Source organism: Rhodotorula graminis (genome assembly GCF_001329695.1).
Source record: "Rhodotorula graminis WP1 unplaced genomic scaffold RHOBAscaffold_21, whole genome shotgun sequence".
NCBI classification, from domain to species: domain Eukaryota; kingdom Fungi; phylum Basidiomycota; class Microbotryomycetes; order Sporidiobolales; family Sporidiobolaceae; genus Rhodotorula; species Rhodotorula graminis.
The window spans coordinates 197048-213810 of NW_017264948.1; the positions used below are offsets into that span (position 1 = coordinate 197048).

The following is a 16763-nucleotide window of genomic DNA, read 5'->3' on the forward strand; positions in this document are numbered from 1 at the left end:
TTGGGTGGACCCTCCCTCGTCCCACGTTCCCCCGACGACGACGACGACGGGGGAGCGCTTACGAGCGCTCACCACGGAGGCGGCGCGCGAGCTGGATGTCTGTGGACGAGGCGCACGAGGGCGAGGGTCAGCTCCTGAACGGTCGAGACGGGAAGAGGTGGAGGACGAGGGGACGCACCCTTGGGCTGGATCGTGACGCGCTTGGCGTGGATGGCGGCCAAGTTGGTGTCCTCGAAGAGCGAGACGAGGTAGGCCTCGGCGGCCTCCTGCAGGGCGCCGATCGCCGACGACTGGAAGCGGAGGTCCGTCTTGAAGTCCTGGGCGATCTCGCGAACGAGGCGCTGGAAGCTGTTGGCGGAGCAGGCAACCAGGGTCAGTGTGCGTGCTCGGGAGGCAGGCAGGAGAGAGAGGGAGAGAGGGGACGGACGGGAGCTTGCGGATGAGGAGCTCGGTCGACTTCTGGTAGCGACGGATCTCGCGGAGGGCGACGGTGCCGGGCTTGTACTGCGAGAGGGTCGAGCGTGTCAGTGAGCGTGCTCGGGCACGACAGATAGAGAGCAGGGACGCACGCGGTGGGGCTTCTTGACACCGCCGGTCTGGGGCGCCGACTTGCGGGCGGCCTTGGCGGCGAGCTGCTTGCGCGGGGCCTTGCCACCGGTGGACTTGCGAGCGGTTTGCTGTGGCGCAGGACAAGGCTGGGTCAGTGTGCTGCTCGAGGCGAGGCGGTGTTGTTGTTGTTGAGCGAGGGACGAGGTGGAGGTGGCGCTGACGACGACGACGACGGCGATGGGGGTGGCGTGGCGGGCTCGCCTGAGGGTGTGGGTGGGTGCACAGGGACGACGAAGGTGCTGTGCGAGAGAGGGGCAGGAGGAGGCGAGGCTCACCTTGGTGCGGGCCATCGTGTGCGAGAAAAGTGAGGTGAAGGGAAGAGAGAGGCGAGGGGGGCCAAACGAGCGAGTTTGAGCGCCCTCGCCCCGAGCCGGTACGAGAGGCGCGCGCCTCTGCGCCTCAAAGCCCGAGTCGTGGTAACCCCGCCTCGCGTCGCCTCTCTCGCCTCGCTCTCTCGCTCTGGCGGGCTCCTGCTTGCTGCAGAGGGCACAGACTTGCTTTGGCTCGAGCCTCGGACCCCTAGCTGGCTCTTAGTTAGCGGTGTGAGCGCGAGACGAGGGAGCGGGAGGTGGAATCGCTCGAATCTGGCGTCCTCGAGCGGCACCGCGCAAGTACTAGCCATCTGAGACTCGCCGAATCGAGCCTGCGAGCCTGCCCCGGCGCGCTCTTTGCCGACTGGACGACTTCCCGCAGCAGCGTCGCCTCGAGCTCTCCACGCAGCCTCTCGCACACTCGCTGTGGCCTCGCTCTTCTGCTCTCTGTTGTCCGCACAGTGATCCGCAGCTCAGCAGCTGAGCGTTGGACGGTAGAGGAGGCGCGAGCGAGGAGGACAACTTGGTCGCGCGCGCCGTTCCTTGCGCCGAAAGCTGGTGAATCGATCAGCAGCAGATTCGAGCGACAGGGCAACGTTTTCGAAACCCCGAAAAGGCGAGAAGCGGGCGAGGCGTGCTTTTACGAGCTGCAGCCGGCGCGGTACGAGCTACGATGGAGGGGCGCGCGCTGTACCCTCCCTCCTCCTCCTCACTCGCGCTCGCGACGCCCTTTTTTGCAGCGTTTGAAGGGCAGACAGACAGCTATGTACTGCAAGCCAGGGTGGAGCCACGTTAGACTCGAGCGACCGGCCCTCGCACAGCCGAGGCGAGCGTGTGACTTGGAGAGCGAGACGAGAGTGGTTCGACAGAGGCGAGTGGCGCTGCTGGACGAGAGCACTGGTGAGCTCGCAGCGAGGACAGTACGAGCTCAGCTTTGGTTGCACGAGCCCCCCCTCGTCTTTTGACGAGCCACCCGACGCCGCAGTCACCGCTCCTCCCTTGTCCTCGTCGATCGTCCTCAGCTTCCTGCGTCAACCGCAAGCCGCCTCGTTCGCGCACGCCGTCCACCCAGGCCCACAGCGCGCGCTCAACGCCGCCGCCCTCGTTCCCACACCGCCCTCTCCCCCCTCGCCAGCCATGGTCCTGTCGCCCTCTGGCTCGTCGTTCTCGTCGCTGCGGTGGCCCATCCTCCGCCTCGCCAAGCTCGGTACCGCGTATCCTATCGAGGCCATCGTCACCGTCTTCTGCGCCGCCACCCTCGTCTACTTCCAGCTCATCAAGGTGAGCACCCGCCCGTCTCGCTGTCGTGGAGGAGGAGGGGGATCGAACGACGCGACGCTCGCGTGTCGTCGCTCTGCCAGGGCCTGTCGAGGGCTCGCACGGGTCGCAAAAGGTCCCTGCACCCTGCCTGCACGACCACGCACGCGTTGGCGGCCTCTGGCGGGCGCGAGCCGGTTGCCCACCCCCGGTCGCCGCCCCAAGCTCCCTTTCCCCCCCTTTGTTGGTGTGCGATCGAGGCGACTTTGCTCGAGCAGGGGCACCGCGAGGTCGAGCAGCACAGACGCCAGTCTACCAGACCCGTACTGACGTCGGCCCCCCCTCTGCAGGTCGTGCGCAATTCCGACTTCCTCCTGTACGACGACGATGCGGCCCTCGGCGCGAGCGCCGCCAACCGCCACCCGTCCATCGCGTTCGCGCCCTCGACGGGCCTGTGGTCGTCCGTGTCGCCGTCCGAGCCCGCGCCGGCCAACGCCGTCGAGCTGTGGCTCCGGCAGGTCATCGTCGAGGTCCCGACCGCCATGGCCGCCGCGCGCAAGAGCGAGGTCAAGGAGCTCCTCGACGCCGACTCGGCCCTCGCGTTCGACGGCATCGAGGACTGCTACGCGGTCCGCGGCGAGTGCTGGAAGGCCCAGACCCAGCCGGCGCTCAACCTCACCGTCAAGTCGTTCGCGTTCACGTCGCTCGTCGGCCCGACCCAGTTCCTGAGCAACTTTAGCGTGTCGCCCCTCGAGACCGAGACGGTCGCGCTTGAAAAGGTGCGCCAGGGCGGCCGCAAGCGCTACACGAGCTTCTTCAACCGCGGCCGCGAGGACTTTGTCGTCGAGCCGACCGCGCCCAACGAGGACCGCAAGCGCGAGATGGAGAGCGTCCAGTGGGCCCTGTTCGCCGCCAAGGTGTTCGTCCTGCGCTTCTGGGGCCTCGCCAAGGTGCGTCGTCGTCGTCCCCCCTCCTCCCTCGTCACCCCGTCGTCCCGGTTCCCCCTCACTGACTCCCCTTCCCTCCTCCTCGTTCTCGCCCGCCCGCAGAAGGCCGACAGCGCCGACATCTTCGTCATGTTGATCGCCTACGTCCTCATGCACTCGACGTTCGTGTCGCTGTACCTCAACATGAACCGCCTGTCGAGGTCCCTGCGGCCCAACTCGGGCTCGCTCGGGTTCTGGCTCGCCACCCTGTCGCTCGCGTCGTCCTGTGTCGCCTTCATGTTCGCCCTCTTGACGGCGTGGTACCTCGAGATCAGCGTCAACCCGGTCCTCCTCGGCGAGGCCCTGCCGTTCCTCGTAATCACGGTCGGCTTCGAGAAGCCCTTCGTCCTCACGCGCGCCGTCTTCTCGCACCCGTCGATCGGTCCCGGCGGCGCCTACGCCGGCAGCCAGAGCCGAGGCTCGATGACGCCCGTCACCGGCGGCGCCGGCAAGCCCCTGACGCCGACCAACGCGTTCGGGCTCCGGTTCGCGCCGCCCGTCCCGGCGCGCGACATTGTGCGCACGGCCGTGTCCAAGACGGGCTACGGCATCATCCGCGACTACGCGCTCGAGGTGGCCGTCCTCGTCGTCGGCGCCATGAGCGGCGTCGCCGGCCTGCGCGAGTTCTGCCAGCTCGCGGCCGTCATCTTGGTGTGGGACGCCCTGTGCCTCGTCGGCTTCTTCGTGTCGGTCCTCACCATCATGGTCGAGATCCACCGCATCAAGGTCATCCGCCACTTCCGCCGCACCGACTCGTCGGCCGACCTGTCGCGGTTCCTCGACGACCCGGCCGCGCTCGCCGACGCCGAGGCGCCCGCGTCCGACGACGGCAGCGAGGCGCCCGCCGGCGCACTCGGCCTGCGTGAGCGCCTCATCCGGGTCGTGACGGGCACGGCGAGCCCGGCCGCGCGCCTCAAGGTCCTCCTAATCGCCGCCTTCCTCGTCCTCCACTCGCTCAACCTCGTCACGACCCTCACGGCCAAGACGGCGCTCGGCCGCCACATCGACCACTCGGCGTCGACGGGCCACGTGCCGCAGATCGACACGTCGAACCCGGTCCTCACGTCGACGCTCCTCCAGCTCGTCGCCGCGCACGAGCCCGTCACCGAGCTCCTCGTCCACGTCGTGCCGGCGCTCCACTTCCGGGCCGTCGACCTCACCCTCCCGCCGGTCGTCGCCGCGTCGACGGCGTCGCAGATGAGCGGCGCCATGCCCAACCTGTCGTCGGCGTCGGCGTCGGGCTCGTTCGCGTCGATCGACCAGTTCCTGTCGCGGTGGACGCGCCTCGTCGGCGACCCGATCGTGTCCAAGTGGATCGTCATCGCGCTCGCCATGTCGCTGTTCCTCAACGGGTACCTCCTCAAGGGCATCGCGTCGGGCTCGGACTCGTTCGGGCACGGCTCGGCCGCCGAGGTCGCCGCGCGCATCCTCCTCGCGAGCACCGGGTCCGAGGTCAACGACGACGACGACGAGGCGGCCAAGATGCGCCTGCGCCGCTCGTTCTCGCTCCTGCGCGAGGAGCTCCAGAACGAGTGGACCCAGAAAGGACGCGGCCGTCATGCAGCGCGAGTACGCCCGCCACGAGCGCAAGGCCGAGCAGGACGCGCACCAGCCGGTCCCGAGCGTCATCAAGGTGACGACGGCCAAGTCGGGCCGTCGAGGGTCCAACTCGTCCGACGACTCGTCGCCGCCCGGCTCGCCCATCCTGATCCGGACCCGCTCGTCGTCGCGCAAGAACGGCGCCGCGACGCTCGCGGCCCCGTCGACGGCCCACGGCGCCGAGTCGCAGGCGCTCGTCACGCCGCCGCAGCGCGAGCTCAAGCTGTCGCCGTCGACCGTCGCGCTCGTGCCCGCCGAGGGCATCCCCGACGCGCCGCGCGACCTCGACACGTGCGTCAAGCTGTTTGACGGCGGCAACGGCGCCGTCCTCCTCAACGACGAGGAGATCATCCTGCTCGTCCAGAAGGGCAAGGTTGCCGCGTACGCCCTTGAGAAGCTCCTCAACGACCACGTCCGCGCCGTCTCGGTCCGCCGTGCCCTCATTTGTGCGTCTCCCTCTCTCTCCCTCTCGCGAACAGTCTCTCACAGGGTCGGCTACTGACCTTGAGCCCCCCACCCTTGCGTACAGCCCGTGCGTCGGCCCGCAAGACGCTCGAGTCGTCCGACCTGCCGTACCTCCACTTCGACTACTCGCGCGTCATGGGCCAGTGCTGCGAGAACGTCGTCGGCTACATGCCCCTGCCCGTCGGCATCGCCGGCCCGCTGCGGATCGACGGCGCCGTCCTGCCCATCCCGATGGCGACGACCGAGGGCGCGCTCGTCGCGTCGACGTCGCGCGGGTGCAAGGCGCTCAACGTGTCGGGCGGTGTGACGACCGTGGTCGTGCAGGACGCCATGACGCGCGGTCCGGCATTGACGTTCCCGAGCGTCATCATGTGCGCGGCGGCCAAGCGGTGGGTCGACTCGGAGGAAGGGTCCAACATCCTCAAGGCGGCGTTCAACTCGACGTCGCGGTTCGCGCGCCTCAAGAGCCTCAAGGCGGCCATGGCGGGCCGCACCCTCTTTGTCCGGTTCGCGACCCAGACGGGCGACGCCATGGGCATGAACATGATCTCGAAGGGGTGCGAGCGCGCGCTCGATGTCATGATGACGGACCACTTCCCCGACATGGTCATCGCGTCGCTGTCGGGCAACTACTGCACCGACAAGAAGCCGGCCGCGATCAACTGGATCGAGGGGCGCGGCAAGAGCGTCGTCGCCGAGGGCATTGTCCCGGGCGAGGCGGTGCGCTCGATCCTCAAGACGACGGTCGACGACCTGTGCAAGCTCAACGTGACCAAGAACCTGATCGGCTCGTCGATGGCGGGCTCGATCGGCGGCAACAACGCGCACGCGTCCAACATCCTCACGGCCATCTACCTCGCGACGGGCCAGGACCCGGCGCAGAACGTCGAGTCGAGCAACTGCATGACGCTCATGGACCCTATCAACGACGGCAAGGACCTCCTCATCACGTGCTCGATGCCGTCGATCGAGGTCGGCACCGTCGGCGGCGGCACCATCCTCCTCCCGCAAGCCTCGATGCTCGAGCTCCTCGGCGTCAAAGGTCCGCACCCGACCGCGCCCGGCCAGAACGCGCAGCAGCTCGCGCGCATCGTGTGCGCGAGCGTCATGGCCGGCGAGCTGTCGCTCATGTCGGCGCTCGCGGCCGGCTCGCTAGTAAAGAGCCACCTCGCGCACAACCGCTCGGCGCCCGCGACGCCCGCGCCCCAGACGCCGCAGCTCGGCATGAGCCGCTCGACGACGCCGGCGCTGCCCAACGGTGCGCCCCAGGCGAGGCTCGCGCCGTTGACGACGACCGGGCACTAGAGATCTCTCGCCCTCGTCGTCGTCCGTCCTTCCTCGTCCTTGTCCCCTCCTCTCGCAACTCCTCGCATCCTTCCCGGTCCTCTTTCTCGTCTCTCTCTCTCTCTCTTTAGGTCGTTCTCGAGTCTCTCGCCCCCTACCCTGCACGCACCCGCACTCCCCATCTCTCGTTCCCCTCTCCCTCTCTCCTCCGTGCAGCCGTCGTCGTCCTTTTGTCGGAGGTACCTTCTCGAGCAGTGCTCCCCCCTCTCCCAAGTTATCTCCTGCAACTCGCACGTCTCTCTCTCGCTCTCGCCGCTCTCGAGGCTCGTCTCGTCGACCGAGAAGGAGAAGGGGAGACGAGTCGTTGGCATGGGTTGAGGCGAGGACGAGAGGAGAGGGGAAAAAAGGGGGGGCAGCGCTGCGGGGGCTAGCCCGGCAGGACGAGAGAGAGAGAGGGGGGAACAGGCGAGGGAGAGGTGCAGGAAGGAGGGAGGGAGGGGGAGGGGGGACTGCTTGTGGGGGGTCATGACGAGAAGGGGGAAGTGGGTAGGTACGGATGGGCGAGAGGGAGAGGGGAAGGAGAGGGGACGAGCAGGGCGGAGTTGAGGGCTCCTACTTGCTCATCATCATGCGGACGAACCTGCGTCGGGGGAGGGAGGGGGCCGAACGTCAGTGTTGGCGCATCACGACGAGAAGAGAGAGAGGAGAGAGAGCGAGGAAAACGCACTCGTCGTAGTTGATCTGGCCGTCGCCGTCGGTATCCGCCTCGCGGATCATCTCCTCGACCTCGGTGTCGCTCAGCTTCTCGCCGAGGTTGGTCATGACGTGCCTCAGCTCGGCGGCCGAGATGAAGCCGTTGCCGTCCTTGTCAAAGACCTTGAACGCCTCGCGCACCTCCTCCTCCGAGTCGGTGTCCTTCATCTTGCGCGCCATCATGGCTGCGAGGGGCGGGGCGGGGCGCGGGCGGTGGTGGTGGTGACCGGGTCAGTCTCGCGCTCTGGGGTGGGGAAGGGGAGCCACGAATGCCCGCCCAAGTCGAGGAGAGAGAGAGAGAGAGCGGGGGTGCGCACTGAGGAATTCGGGAAAGTCGATCGTGCCGTTGCCGTCGGCGTCGACCTCGTTGATCATGTCCTGCAGCTCGGCCTCGGTCGGGTTCTGCCCGAGCGAGCGCATGACGGTGCCGAGCTCGCGCGTCGTGATGGTGCCGTCGCCGTCTGCTCGTGCGCGTCGAAGGGGTGAGGGGTGGGTCACGGTGAGGCGGGCGAGGGGGGCAGACGGGTCGGGACGAGAGACGGACGACGAGGTGAGAGGTGCACGGGCGCAGTCGGCGAGGCGAGGTCGGGGTGTAAAGCGGAGGCGGACGTGGGCGGGAAGGCGAGGCAGGTCGAGGTTCGGGTTGCGGAGGAGGAGGAGGGAGGGTGGAGGGGAGCAAGGTCAGTCGCGCTCGACTCGTGAAGGAGGAGCCGCACGGAACCGAGTGCGACGCACCTCTTGTCGAACAGCGAGAAGGCCTCCCTTGAACTGTTTGGCGCCGAGACGAGGAATTGACGAGGCGGTTGGCGGGCAGAGATGAGAGGCACAAGGAGGGGGGGGACGAGGACGAGTCAGTGACGACGGGCGAGACGAGGTCGGGGACAGGACGGGGCGCACCTCTGCGATCTGGGCTTCACTCTGCAGGGCGGACACACAGGTCAGTGCGAGTTGGAGGGGGGTCGGCGAGGGTGAGTGTGTGCGGGGAGGGAGGGGGACGACGACGCGACGATGGCGGGCCGCGGGACGAGGGTTGGACTGGTCGGTCGAGAGAGTGCTAGAGAGAAGGCTGGCAGGACGTACGAGCTGGTCCATGGCGGTGGTGTGGGTGGAGAACGAGGGCGAGGGGAGCTTGCTGCGCGCCGACGAGGCGATCGACTCTCGCACCTCGTCCACTCGCTCAGGCGGTGTAGCCAGACTGCGGGTTCAGTGTACGAAGGCATGGTGCAGCACTTGAAAGACTCGAACGAGCCATTCGTGGCGAGTGCCGCCGCCTCGTCCTCGTCGTCCTCGTCCGGCCGAGCCTCTCGCTCCTCGACCCGCTCGCACCGTCCCAGCTGCGACGTTCTGCTTGTCTAGCTCGCACCTGCACCGCTGCAGCTCGCCACCGACCGCCGCGCACACCTCCAGCGTGCGCCGCCCTCTCCCATCCTCCGGCTCCTCGTCATCTCGCCGCCTCGTCCGACCCGAGCAACCGCACCAGCCCAGCAGCATGTGCGTCCACCTTCCTCGACTCTGTGGCTCTCGGTCTGCGTGTCCCAGCCGGTCACGCGCCCTGGCGGCCGCTGTGTCGCCCGTCGTGCCCGGCCGACCCCGAAGGAGCGAGGTGGGGCGGGGGACCAGGGTCGACGCAAGCCGCAGGCGAGCCCGTCTGCGATCCCCAGCAGCGCCCAGAGCGTCTGCAACACAGACACTGACTCGCCCTCGCCCCCTCGCCCGCAGCATCTTGGTACCATGCCCTCGTCGTCCAGCTTGACCTCGTCCGAAAAGAGCCTCGTCAAGAAGCACGCGCCGTCCGGCGCAGGCGACAAGATCCACGCCGCCGCCATCGGCCGCATCTACTACGCGTACCCGGACCCGGCTAAGTGGAGCTTCAGCGGCATCTCGGGCGCCGTCGTCTTTGGCTGGGGAGCCGCCGGTGGGTGGCTCAAGGTCGTCGACCTCGCCGTGCGTCGCCGGTTTCCTCCCTCCCTCTCTCGAGAGCGCTCGTCTCGAGGTCTGACCTGACCGTTGGTGCGCGCAACAGGGCACGCGCGGCGTCATCTGGCAGCACGGCGTCGTCGAGGACCTGCAGTACTACCAGGACCGCACCTTCTTCCACACGTTCCCCTCGGACGTGAGCCCTCTTCTCTCTCCTGTCCCTACAACCCGTCGAATGTCTCCCGAGACTGACGCGGGTGCACGGCTCACAGGACTGCATGATCGGCATCGCCTTCTCGTCCGAGTCGGAGGCCGCCGACCTGTTCAAAAAGGTGTCGCTCCGGCACAAGTACGCCGCCAAGGCCTCGGGCGGCAGCAGTCGCGGCACTGGCGGCGGCTCGTCGTCGTCGATGGCCGCCGTTGCGGCCGTCAAGGCGTCGTCCAAGGGCGGCAAGAAGAAGAAGGGCGGCGGGATCGACAAGAGCATGATTGGCGCGCCGACTGGGTTCTCGCACGTCGCGCACATGGGCTTTGACGCGCAAGAGGGCTTCTCGACGCGCAACATCGACCCGAGCTGGGAGAGGCTGTTCCAGCAGCTCGAGGGTCAGGGCATCAGTCGCGTGCGTCCTCGTGTCCCTCCCTCCCTCCTCTCCCCCTCCTACTTCTCTCTCTCGCTCTCCCTTGCGCTCGCCCGAGCTCACCTCGCCCCCTTCTCGCACACCCACAGAGCCAGATCGAGAAGAACGAGCACTTTATCCGCAACTTTGTCGAGGGCTCGGGCGGGCCCAACGCCGCTCCGCCTCCTCCTCCAGCGGGCGGTCCTCCCGGCCGTGCCCCGCCGCCGCCCGGCGGCCCCTCGTCGACGGGCCCGGCGTTCGCGCCCATGAAAGCCAAGCGCGTCCCGCCGCCGGCCCCGCCGTCGCGCACCGTCAAGCGCAAGCCGCCCCCGCCACCGTCGCGCGGCGCCGCTCCGGCCGCTCCGCCGCCGCCGCCGCCGCCTCCTGCCCGAGGCGCCGCAGCACCGCCGCCGCCGCCACCGCCGCCTGCACCTCCCGCACGCGGTGGCGCCGCGCCTCCTCCTCCTCCCCCGCCCCCTCCTCCCGCTCGCGGCGGCGCACCTCCCCCTCCTCCTCCGCCGCCACCTGCTGCAGGGCGCGCACCGCCCCCGCCGCCCCCCGTGGCTGCCCCAGGAGCAGGCGCGGGCGACGACCGCGGCGCACTGCTCGCGAGCATCCAGGGCGCCGGGCTCGGCAAACTGCGCAAGGTGCGTCGGGCGGCGCGAGCTTTGCCTTCCCTTCCTCTCCCTCCCTCCCTCGCTCTCTCTCTCTCTCTCGTCCTCTTTACGACTTGCGGCTTCGAGCCACACAGACACTGACTCGGCCTCGTTGCCTCGCCCTCCCTGTCCCTCCCTGCCCCTCCCTGCCCGCCCCCTCGCCCCCTCGCGCTCTCGCCCGCCCCGCCTCGCAGGTCGACAAGTCAGCGGCCGACAACGCCGGCTCGCTCGCCGCGCTCGGCATCGTCGGCGCGGGCGTCGCCGGCGCGGCGACGACGGCTGCCGACGTGGCGCATGCCTCGTCGGGCGCAGACGACGGTGCAGGGGGAGTGGGAGGGGGAGGGGGAGGGGACCTCGCGAGCGCGCTCGCGGCGGCGCTCAGCCAGCGCAAGGGCAACATGGGCGACAGCGAGGACGAGGACGAGAGCGACGAGGAGGATTGGTGAGCCCCCGCGCGCGCGCGCGCGAGCGAGCGAGCGAGAGCGAGGAGGGCGGCGGTACGGTACGGTACGGTACGGTACTTTGGGGAGAGGGAGAGCGGGTGCGAGCGGTGGGGAGCGAGCGAGCGGTGGGGAGCGAGTGAGCGGTAGGGAGCGCGACGCGCTGTAGCGGGGTGGTGGAACGACGAGGTGTGTCTCCTTGTCTGTGCGAGCGTGCGAGAGCGACACAGAGCGACAGAGAGCAACACAGGGGATCGTCTGTTTCGAAGGAACGAGAGCGCGCACAAGACCGAGCGACGAGGCGAGGGCAGAGGAAAGCGAGAGGCGGATCCTGTGCGCCGACCGCTCGCAGCGTGCCCGACGGGGGACCGTGCGCACCCCACGAGACGAGACGAGACGAGACGAGACGGAAGCGGGCTCAGACTCTCTCTCTCGTGCTCGTCGCTCGCGAGTGCGCTCGAACGAAGCCGAGCCCATCTCTCGCCCGTGCACGATCCGCTCCATCGCTCTCTCGCTCTCGAGTCTCGAGTCTCTATCGCGCCCTCGTCGCTGCGTTACGCTACACTGCGCTCGCTCGCTCGCTCGCTCGCTCGCGCCGCCGCATAGCCACAACAATCGCACCGTCGCGGGTCGGGGTTCCATCTCGACTAAATCCATGGCATCGGGAGGAAGGGAGGAAGGGAGGGAAAGACACAGGGCCGCGCTTAGCGGGCGCCACGGCCGACCTTACCACCCTTGGGGACGGCGTTGGCGATGGGCTTGGTCGACGAGCGCTGCGACTTGCGCTGCGACTCGCGCTCCTTCTTCTTGTCCTTGGCCTCGGTGACGGCCGCGGCGCTGCGTGGTCGGGGAGAGGGCGAGGGCGAGGAGGGGGGGCGGGCGCGGGAACGAGGTCGAGGTCGGGCGAGAGGGAGGAGGGACGAGGTCGGGCGAGAGGGACGAGGGACGAGGTCGGGCGAGAGGGGAGGAGGGGGAAGGAGATGGGAGGCGAGGCAGGGTCAGTTCTCTCTCGCTCGTGCACGTCCCCCCACGCCGAAACAAAGAGAGAGAGAACGCAAGCGACGACGCACCGCTGAGCAGCACGGACCGCCGGCTGCTGGTTGCGCTTGGCGAGGATGGCCGACGCGTCGGCGCCGACGACGCCGCGGTTGTGCTTGACCGTCTTGCGCGAGCGCTTCTTTGCCACCTCCTCCGAGACGCCCTTCTTGTTGACGCGGCGGAAGACGGTCGTCCACGCAATCTTGCGCGGGTTCTTGCGCTGCAGGAACAGCGACTCCTCCTTCGAGGTCACGAAGCTGTGGTTGTGTTTCGTCGTTCGTCGTTCGTCGTCATCGTCGTCGTCGTTGGGGGCGGCGAGCGGGCCGCGGTGCAAGGGGAGGTGTGGGTCACGCAGGCGGGTGTGGAAGGAGGTGCGGGCGAGGCGGGTGAGGTCGAGCCCAGGCGAGGTCGAGAGGCGAGGTCGACGGGTCGAGGTTGGACGCGAGGCGGCGTCATTGGCGATCGCGGATGTCGGCGCAGGTGGAAGGTCGAGGGGACGGTGAGGCGGGCGTAGGTAGTGCGTGAGGCGGGGCAAGGGGAGGGGGAGGGAGAGGAGGCTTGGTCAGTCTCTCTCTCTCTCTCAGGTCCCGCAGCTCGACGCGTCGTCCACCCCGTCCACCTCGGACCTGCTCCGTTCGGGCAAAAGGGGAGGGACGCACCGGAAGATCTTCGAGTCCGAGCGGATGTAGAGCTTGCCCTGCACGGAGAACGAGAGAGGCGAGGTGAGTACCGCGCGCGAGTCGAGCACGGGTGCGAGAGAGGTGGGCGCACCTTGCCGGGGTAGATCTTGTAGCCCGAGAAGTTGCAGAACTCGACCTTCATGGTTGTCGGATGCCTGCGTGTTGCCGCACGGCGTGGTACAGGGGGGGCGGGGGAGCGAGGAGGGACGAAAGGGAAGTGCGAGGAGGAGGGAAAACGGGAGGAACCAAAGTCAGTCTCGACGTCTCGCCATCGCCCGTGCGCCCTTGCCGCCTCGACGCCCTCCTGCCCACTGCCCACAGCTCGACAACGAGCCCATGCACGCCCGACCTCGACGAGGGAAGGGGGGGATCAGGGCCAGCGTCCCTCCCGAAGGATGGGTCCGCGGCCGGGTGATGTGTGTGTTCGTTTGGCGTCCCTCGTGAGGGCTGAGCCATCACGGTGAGCTGAGTAGATCGGTGTCGTCTTCTCCCCCCCCTTGGGGCGTGGTCGTCGTCGTCGTCGAGAGGTCGAGGTCGAGGTCGAGGCCGGGGTGGTCGCGGGCGACGGCGACGGCACGGGGCCGGGTGGAGGGCGCAGGTGCGGGTCGACAGGGCTCGACAGGTGCGAGTGAGAGCAGGTTTGGGCCTTACCGGGCGGGTTGTCGGGGAGGAGAGAACCGAACGGAAAGCGACGACGACGGCCCTCGGATTTTCGCGCCTCACTTCTCTGAGCTGTCTCTCCTCCTCCGACAGCTCCCTCGCTCCCCCTGCAGCCTGCTCGTCTGCCACGCCCATCTTACTGCCTGCTCGCGAAACACCGCCCTCGGAGCGACCGTGACTCCCTCTCCCTCGAACCAACCGAGCTCCTCTCGTCGTCTCCTCTTCCCTGCTCCCCTCTCTCTCGAGCTCTCCTCTCTCTCTCTCTCTCTGCCTCTCTCCTCGTCTCGCTCCCCGACCATGACCACCTCGAAGAAGCACACGCTGCCCTTTGTCACGGTCGACGCCTTCACGACCCGCCCGTTCACCGGCAACCCGGCCTCGGTCCTCGTCTTCCCGCTCACAGACGACAAGCTCCAGCAGCTCGCCCACGACGACGCCCTCATGCAGCACATTGCCGCCGAGTTCAACCTGAGCGAGACGGCCTACTGCAGGGAGCTCGACGGCGGCACCGACGACGAGCCGCGGTACGAGTTGCGGTGGAGGACCCCGGTCGCAGGTGCGTCTCTCGCTCTCTCGCGCTCTCAGAGGCGGGACTGACTCTGTCGCGTTTCGCAGAGGTACCGCTATGGTGCGCCCCTGCCCTCCCTCCCTTTCGCCCGAGCCGGAGGACCTCGCTGACCTCTTCTCCCCCACCCTCCCTTCCCCACTTTCGACTTGCTCCCTTTCTCGACCTCCCGCCTCTATCCTCTCGATGCTCTGCATTCGGCACCCAGCGGTCACGCGACCCTCGCGTCAGCCTACGCCCTCTTCTCTCAGCACCACCCGTCCGCGTCGACCATCCGGTTCGACACTCGCCAGTCGGGCACCCTCTTTGCCCGCCGCACCCGCTCGACGTCCAGCACCAGCACCAACGACGACGACGTCGGTCTCATCTCGCTCGACTTCCCCATGGCGTCCATCCTCGCCCTGTCGGACGGCCACCGCCGCCTGCCCAAGATCCTTGCCGCAGTCGAGGCCGCGACGGGCCTCTCGGCCGCCGACAAGGTCGTCCGCTGCGCCTGGTTCGACGCATACGACTCGCCCCTCGTCGAGATCTCTCACGACGTCGACCTGCGCGCCCTCGACGTCGACGCCGCAGCGCTCGGCAAGGCGGGCAAGCTCGTCATCCTCACCCAGCCCGCGCCCACACCCGCCTCGCCCGCCGACGCCGACGCCGACGCCGACATCCACTCGCGCGTGTTTGCCGCCCCGCTCGGGATCGACGAGGACCCGGTCACGGGCGCGGCGCACACGGCGCTCGCGCCCTTCTGGCTCGCGAGCGGCCCCGAGGCCCGGGCGCGCTTGCCACCCGGCCCCGGCGGCGCACGTGGCGGCGGGCGGACGCTGCGCGCGAGGCAGGTGAGCCCACGAGGCGGCGAGATGGTCGTCGTGCTCGACGAGGACGAGAGGAGGGTCGAGCTGCAGGGGAGCGCGGTCAGGGTCATGCGCGGCGAGATTGAGCTGTAGACGGCGGGGTGGGCGCTGCAACCTCGCTGCGTCTTTTTCGATGCGACGCCGCTCTCTCTCTCTCTCTCGTCTCTGCTCTCACGGTCAGCTCAGAGAGAGGCTCACTGCGGCACTGCTCACGTTGCCGCGACCCTCAGCTTCTGCTCGACGCGGCGGCGCCCTCACCTCACCTTCCCCCGCTCAAGCCGCACCTGCGCGCCGCTCCTCTCTGCCCTCGTCCTCCACTGCGCCTCCCATTCCTCCAAGTCAAGCCAGCCCCTCACCTCCTCCTCCTCCTCGCCCTCGCCGAGCTCCCCTCCCACGAGGCGGCGCCGCTTTGCGCCCCCTCGCTCGGCCCTCCCCTCGTCCTGCCCCTCGCCCTCCCTCGCCCTCTTCTCGCGCCGCGCCGCCCCCTCGCCCTCGCCCCCGCCCGCTCGCGCAGCACCCTCAAGCGCAGCGCGCGCCTCGGCGTCGCGGAACCACTGCTCGACCTCGCCAAACGTGGGGCCGTACAGCGCGTCGGCGAGCCACGTTGGGCTAGGGTCGCTCGGCGAGCTGAGGCGGCTCGGGAGGCGCGGTGGCGGCGGCGAGGGAGGCGAGAGCGGCGAGAGCGGCTTGGAGAGGTGAGGGGGTCGTGGGTGAGGAGGGAGCGGCGGGGTGAGGGTGCGGGCGAGGAAGGAGGACGGCAAAGGGAGGGGAGGCGGCGGCTCGAGGTGCGAGCGCGCCGAGCGCGGCCTGCCCTCTTCCCTCGGCGCCGCACCGCGCTCGACTCTCGGCGTTGGCTCGTGTCGCACACGGCTGAGCGACGACGAGTGCTCGAGTCTCGGGCCGCCACCGGGCGAGCGCTGCTCGTTCGCGGCGGCCGGTCGCCCCCTCGCCTGCCAGCTCGGCAGGCTCGCGGCGAACGGCGTGCGCCCGCTCGCTCGCGCCCTCGTCACCTCGCTCCCGCCGCCGCCGAGGTGCGCGAGTGAGGCGCGCACCGGCCGTGCGTCGTGCGCGCCCGACGCCTCGTGTCCCGGCCGCTCGGGCCGCGGCGCCTCGATGCCTCGCCCTCGCGCGGCGGCAGGGCCTCGCAGCGGCACGGCCTCGGTCGAGCGCGAGCGGCCGTGGGGCGCGATGGCGTGTCCGAGGGCGCGGCGGGTCGAGGCGAGTGAGGTCGGGAGGTGGACGAGCGGGTCCGTGACTTTGGTGGCTGGGCGGACGCGCAGGGCGGTTGGCGGGCGAGCGGGGAGGCGGTCGGTCGGGGTGGGGAGGTAGTGCGGGACTGTGGGAGTAGGTGTCAAAGGCAGGGAAAGGAGGAGAGGGCGAGAGGGCGAGACGTACGCAGTGTCGCCGAACGAGGTGCTTCTCGCCTCGTCCCGCCGCCGCCGTCGCCCCACCCGTGCCCGTCTCGCCTCGTGAAGCCACTGCGAGACGACTCGTCCTGCCCTCGCTCGCGCTCCTCCCTGCGCCTCCCCGCTCGCGCCGCCTCGTCCCGCTCGTCCTCCCACCACGGCCTCGCGCCGTCGTCGTCGGCGTGGTGCAACGGGGGCCGGTCGCTCCTGCGCTCGTCGCGCGACCGCACTCGTTCCCGCCAAGCGCTGTCATGGTGACGACGTGGTGCGGCCGAGAAACGCGAGCCGTCGCGGTCGTGCGAGGTCGGCGGCGGGGCGGCGTCGGGAGGAGGGGGGAGGAAGCGCCGGCGAGGGAGCGGGTGGGCCGTGTAGCGCTGCACAGGGCGAGCAGCAGGTGCAGGCGCGTGCCACGCCATGTCGAGGCGAGGCGCGAGTAGTGGGAGAGGAGAGAGAGAGAGGAGGCCGCGGACTGTCCGCGGACCGCGAGCTCGCCCGGACGGCCTGAGCGCGCGTCGCTCGGTCCGGCTTGTCCGGCGGCCGCGAGGAGAGCTCTCGTGTGCTCCCTGCTCTGCGCGAGACAGTGCGAGACGAGGCGAGCGGCGCAGCGCTGAGGCGAGCGAGAGCAGGCCTGAGCGTCACTCGGGCGAAACTCCGACTCTCGCCGCGACGACG

At 69.4% G+C, this 16763-nt stretch overlaps 5 protein-coding genes across 5 annotated transcripts; 2 read left to right on the forward strand and 3 right to left on the reverse strand.

The window, feature by feature from the left end:
• Positions 1 to 58: 58 nt before the first annotated feature.
• Positions 59 to 899, reverse strand: RHOBADRAFT_47737 (histone H3; the record flags this gene model as incomplete). Its single annotated transcript, XM_018415042.1, has 5 exons — positions 59 to 99; positions 179 to 348; positions 428 to 504; positions 570 to 677; positions 885 to 899. 5 exons carry the CDS (start codon positions 897 to 899, stop codon positions 59 to 61), a joined length of 411 nt encoding a protein of 136 aa, XP_018267607.1.
• Positions 900 to 2739: 1840 nt separating this feature from the next.
• RHOBADRAFT_40375 (uncharacterized protein) lies at positions 2740 to 6819 on the forward strand. Its single transcript, XM_018413706.1, has 5 exons — positions 2740 to 3127; positions 3227 to 3545; positions 3582 to 4551; positions 4706 to 5208; positions 5292 to 6819. The coding sequence occupies exons 1-5, from the start codon at positions 3059 to 3061 to the stop codon at positions 6530 to 6532; spliced, it is 3102 nt and encodes a 1033-aa protein (XP_018267608.1). The 5' UTR covers positions 2740 to 3058; the 3' UTR covers positions 6533 to 6819.
• A 36-nt stretch (positions 6820 to 6855) lies between these two features.
• RHOBADRAFT_56596 (calmodulin) lies at positions 6856 to 8361 on the reverse strand. Its single transcript, XM_018418426.1, has 6 exons — positions 8345 to 8361; positions 8162 to 8182; positions 7981 to 8032; positions 7582 to 7725; positions 7239 to 7449; positions 6856 to 7151 (listed from the first exon to the last, which is right to left on the reverse strand). The coding sequence occupies exons 1-6, from the start codon at positions 8354 to 8356 to the stop codon at positions 7124 to 7126; spliced, it is 468 nt and encodes a 155-aa protein (XP_018267609.1). The 5' UTR covers positions 8357 to 8361; the 3' UTR covers positions 6856 to 7123.
• A 634-nt stretch (positions 8362 to 8995) lies between these two features.
• On the forward strand, positions 8996 to 10900 carry RHOBADRAFT_56597 (uncharacterized protein; the record flags this gene model as incomplete). Its single annotated transcript, XM_018418427.1, has 5 exons — positions 8996 to 9208; positions 9288 to 9377; positions 9454 to 9801; positions 9909 to 10445; positions 10649 to 10900. 5 exons carry the CDS (start codon positions 8996 to 8998, stop codon positions 10898 to 10900), a joined length of 1440 nt encoding a protein of 479 aa, XP_018267610.1.
• A 519-nt stretch (positions 10901 to 11419) lies between these two features.
• Positions 11420 to 13291, reverse strand: RHOBADRAFT_65806 (uncharacterized protein). The gene is made up of 5 exons (XM_018418779.1): positions 13264 to 13291; positions 12704 to 12767; positions 12592 to 12629; positions 11965 to 12189; positions 11420 to 11731 (listed from the first exon to the last, which is right to left on the reverse strand). The coding sequence occupies exons 2-5, from the start codon at positions 12752 to 12754 to the stop codon at positions 11599 to 11601; spliced, it is 447 nt and encodes a 148-aa protein (XP_018267611.1). The 5' UTR covers positions 12755 to 12767; positions 13264 to 13291; the 3' UTR covers positions 11420 to 11598.
• Positions 13292 to 16763: the final 3472 nt, after the last annotated feature.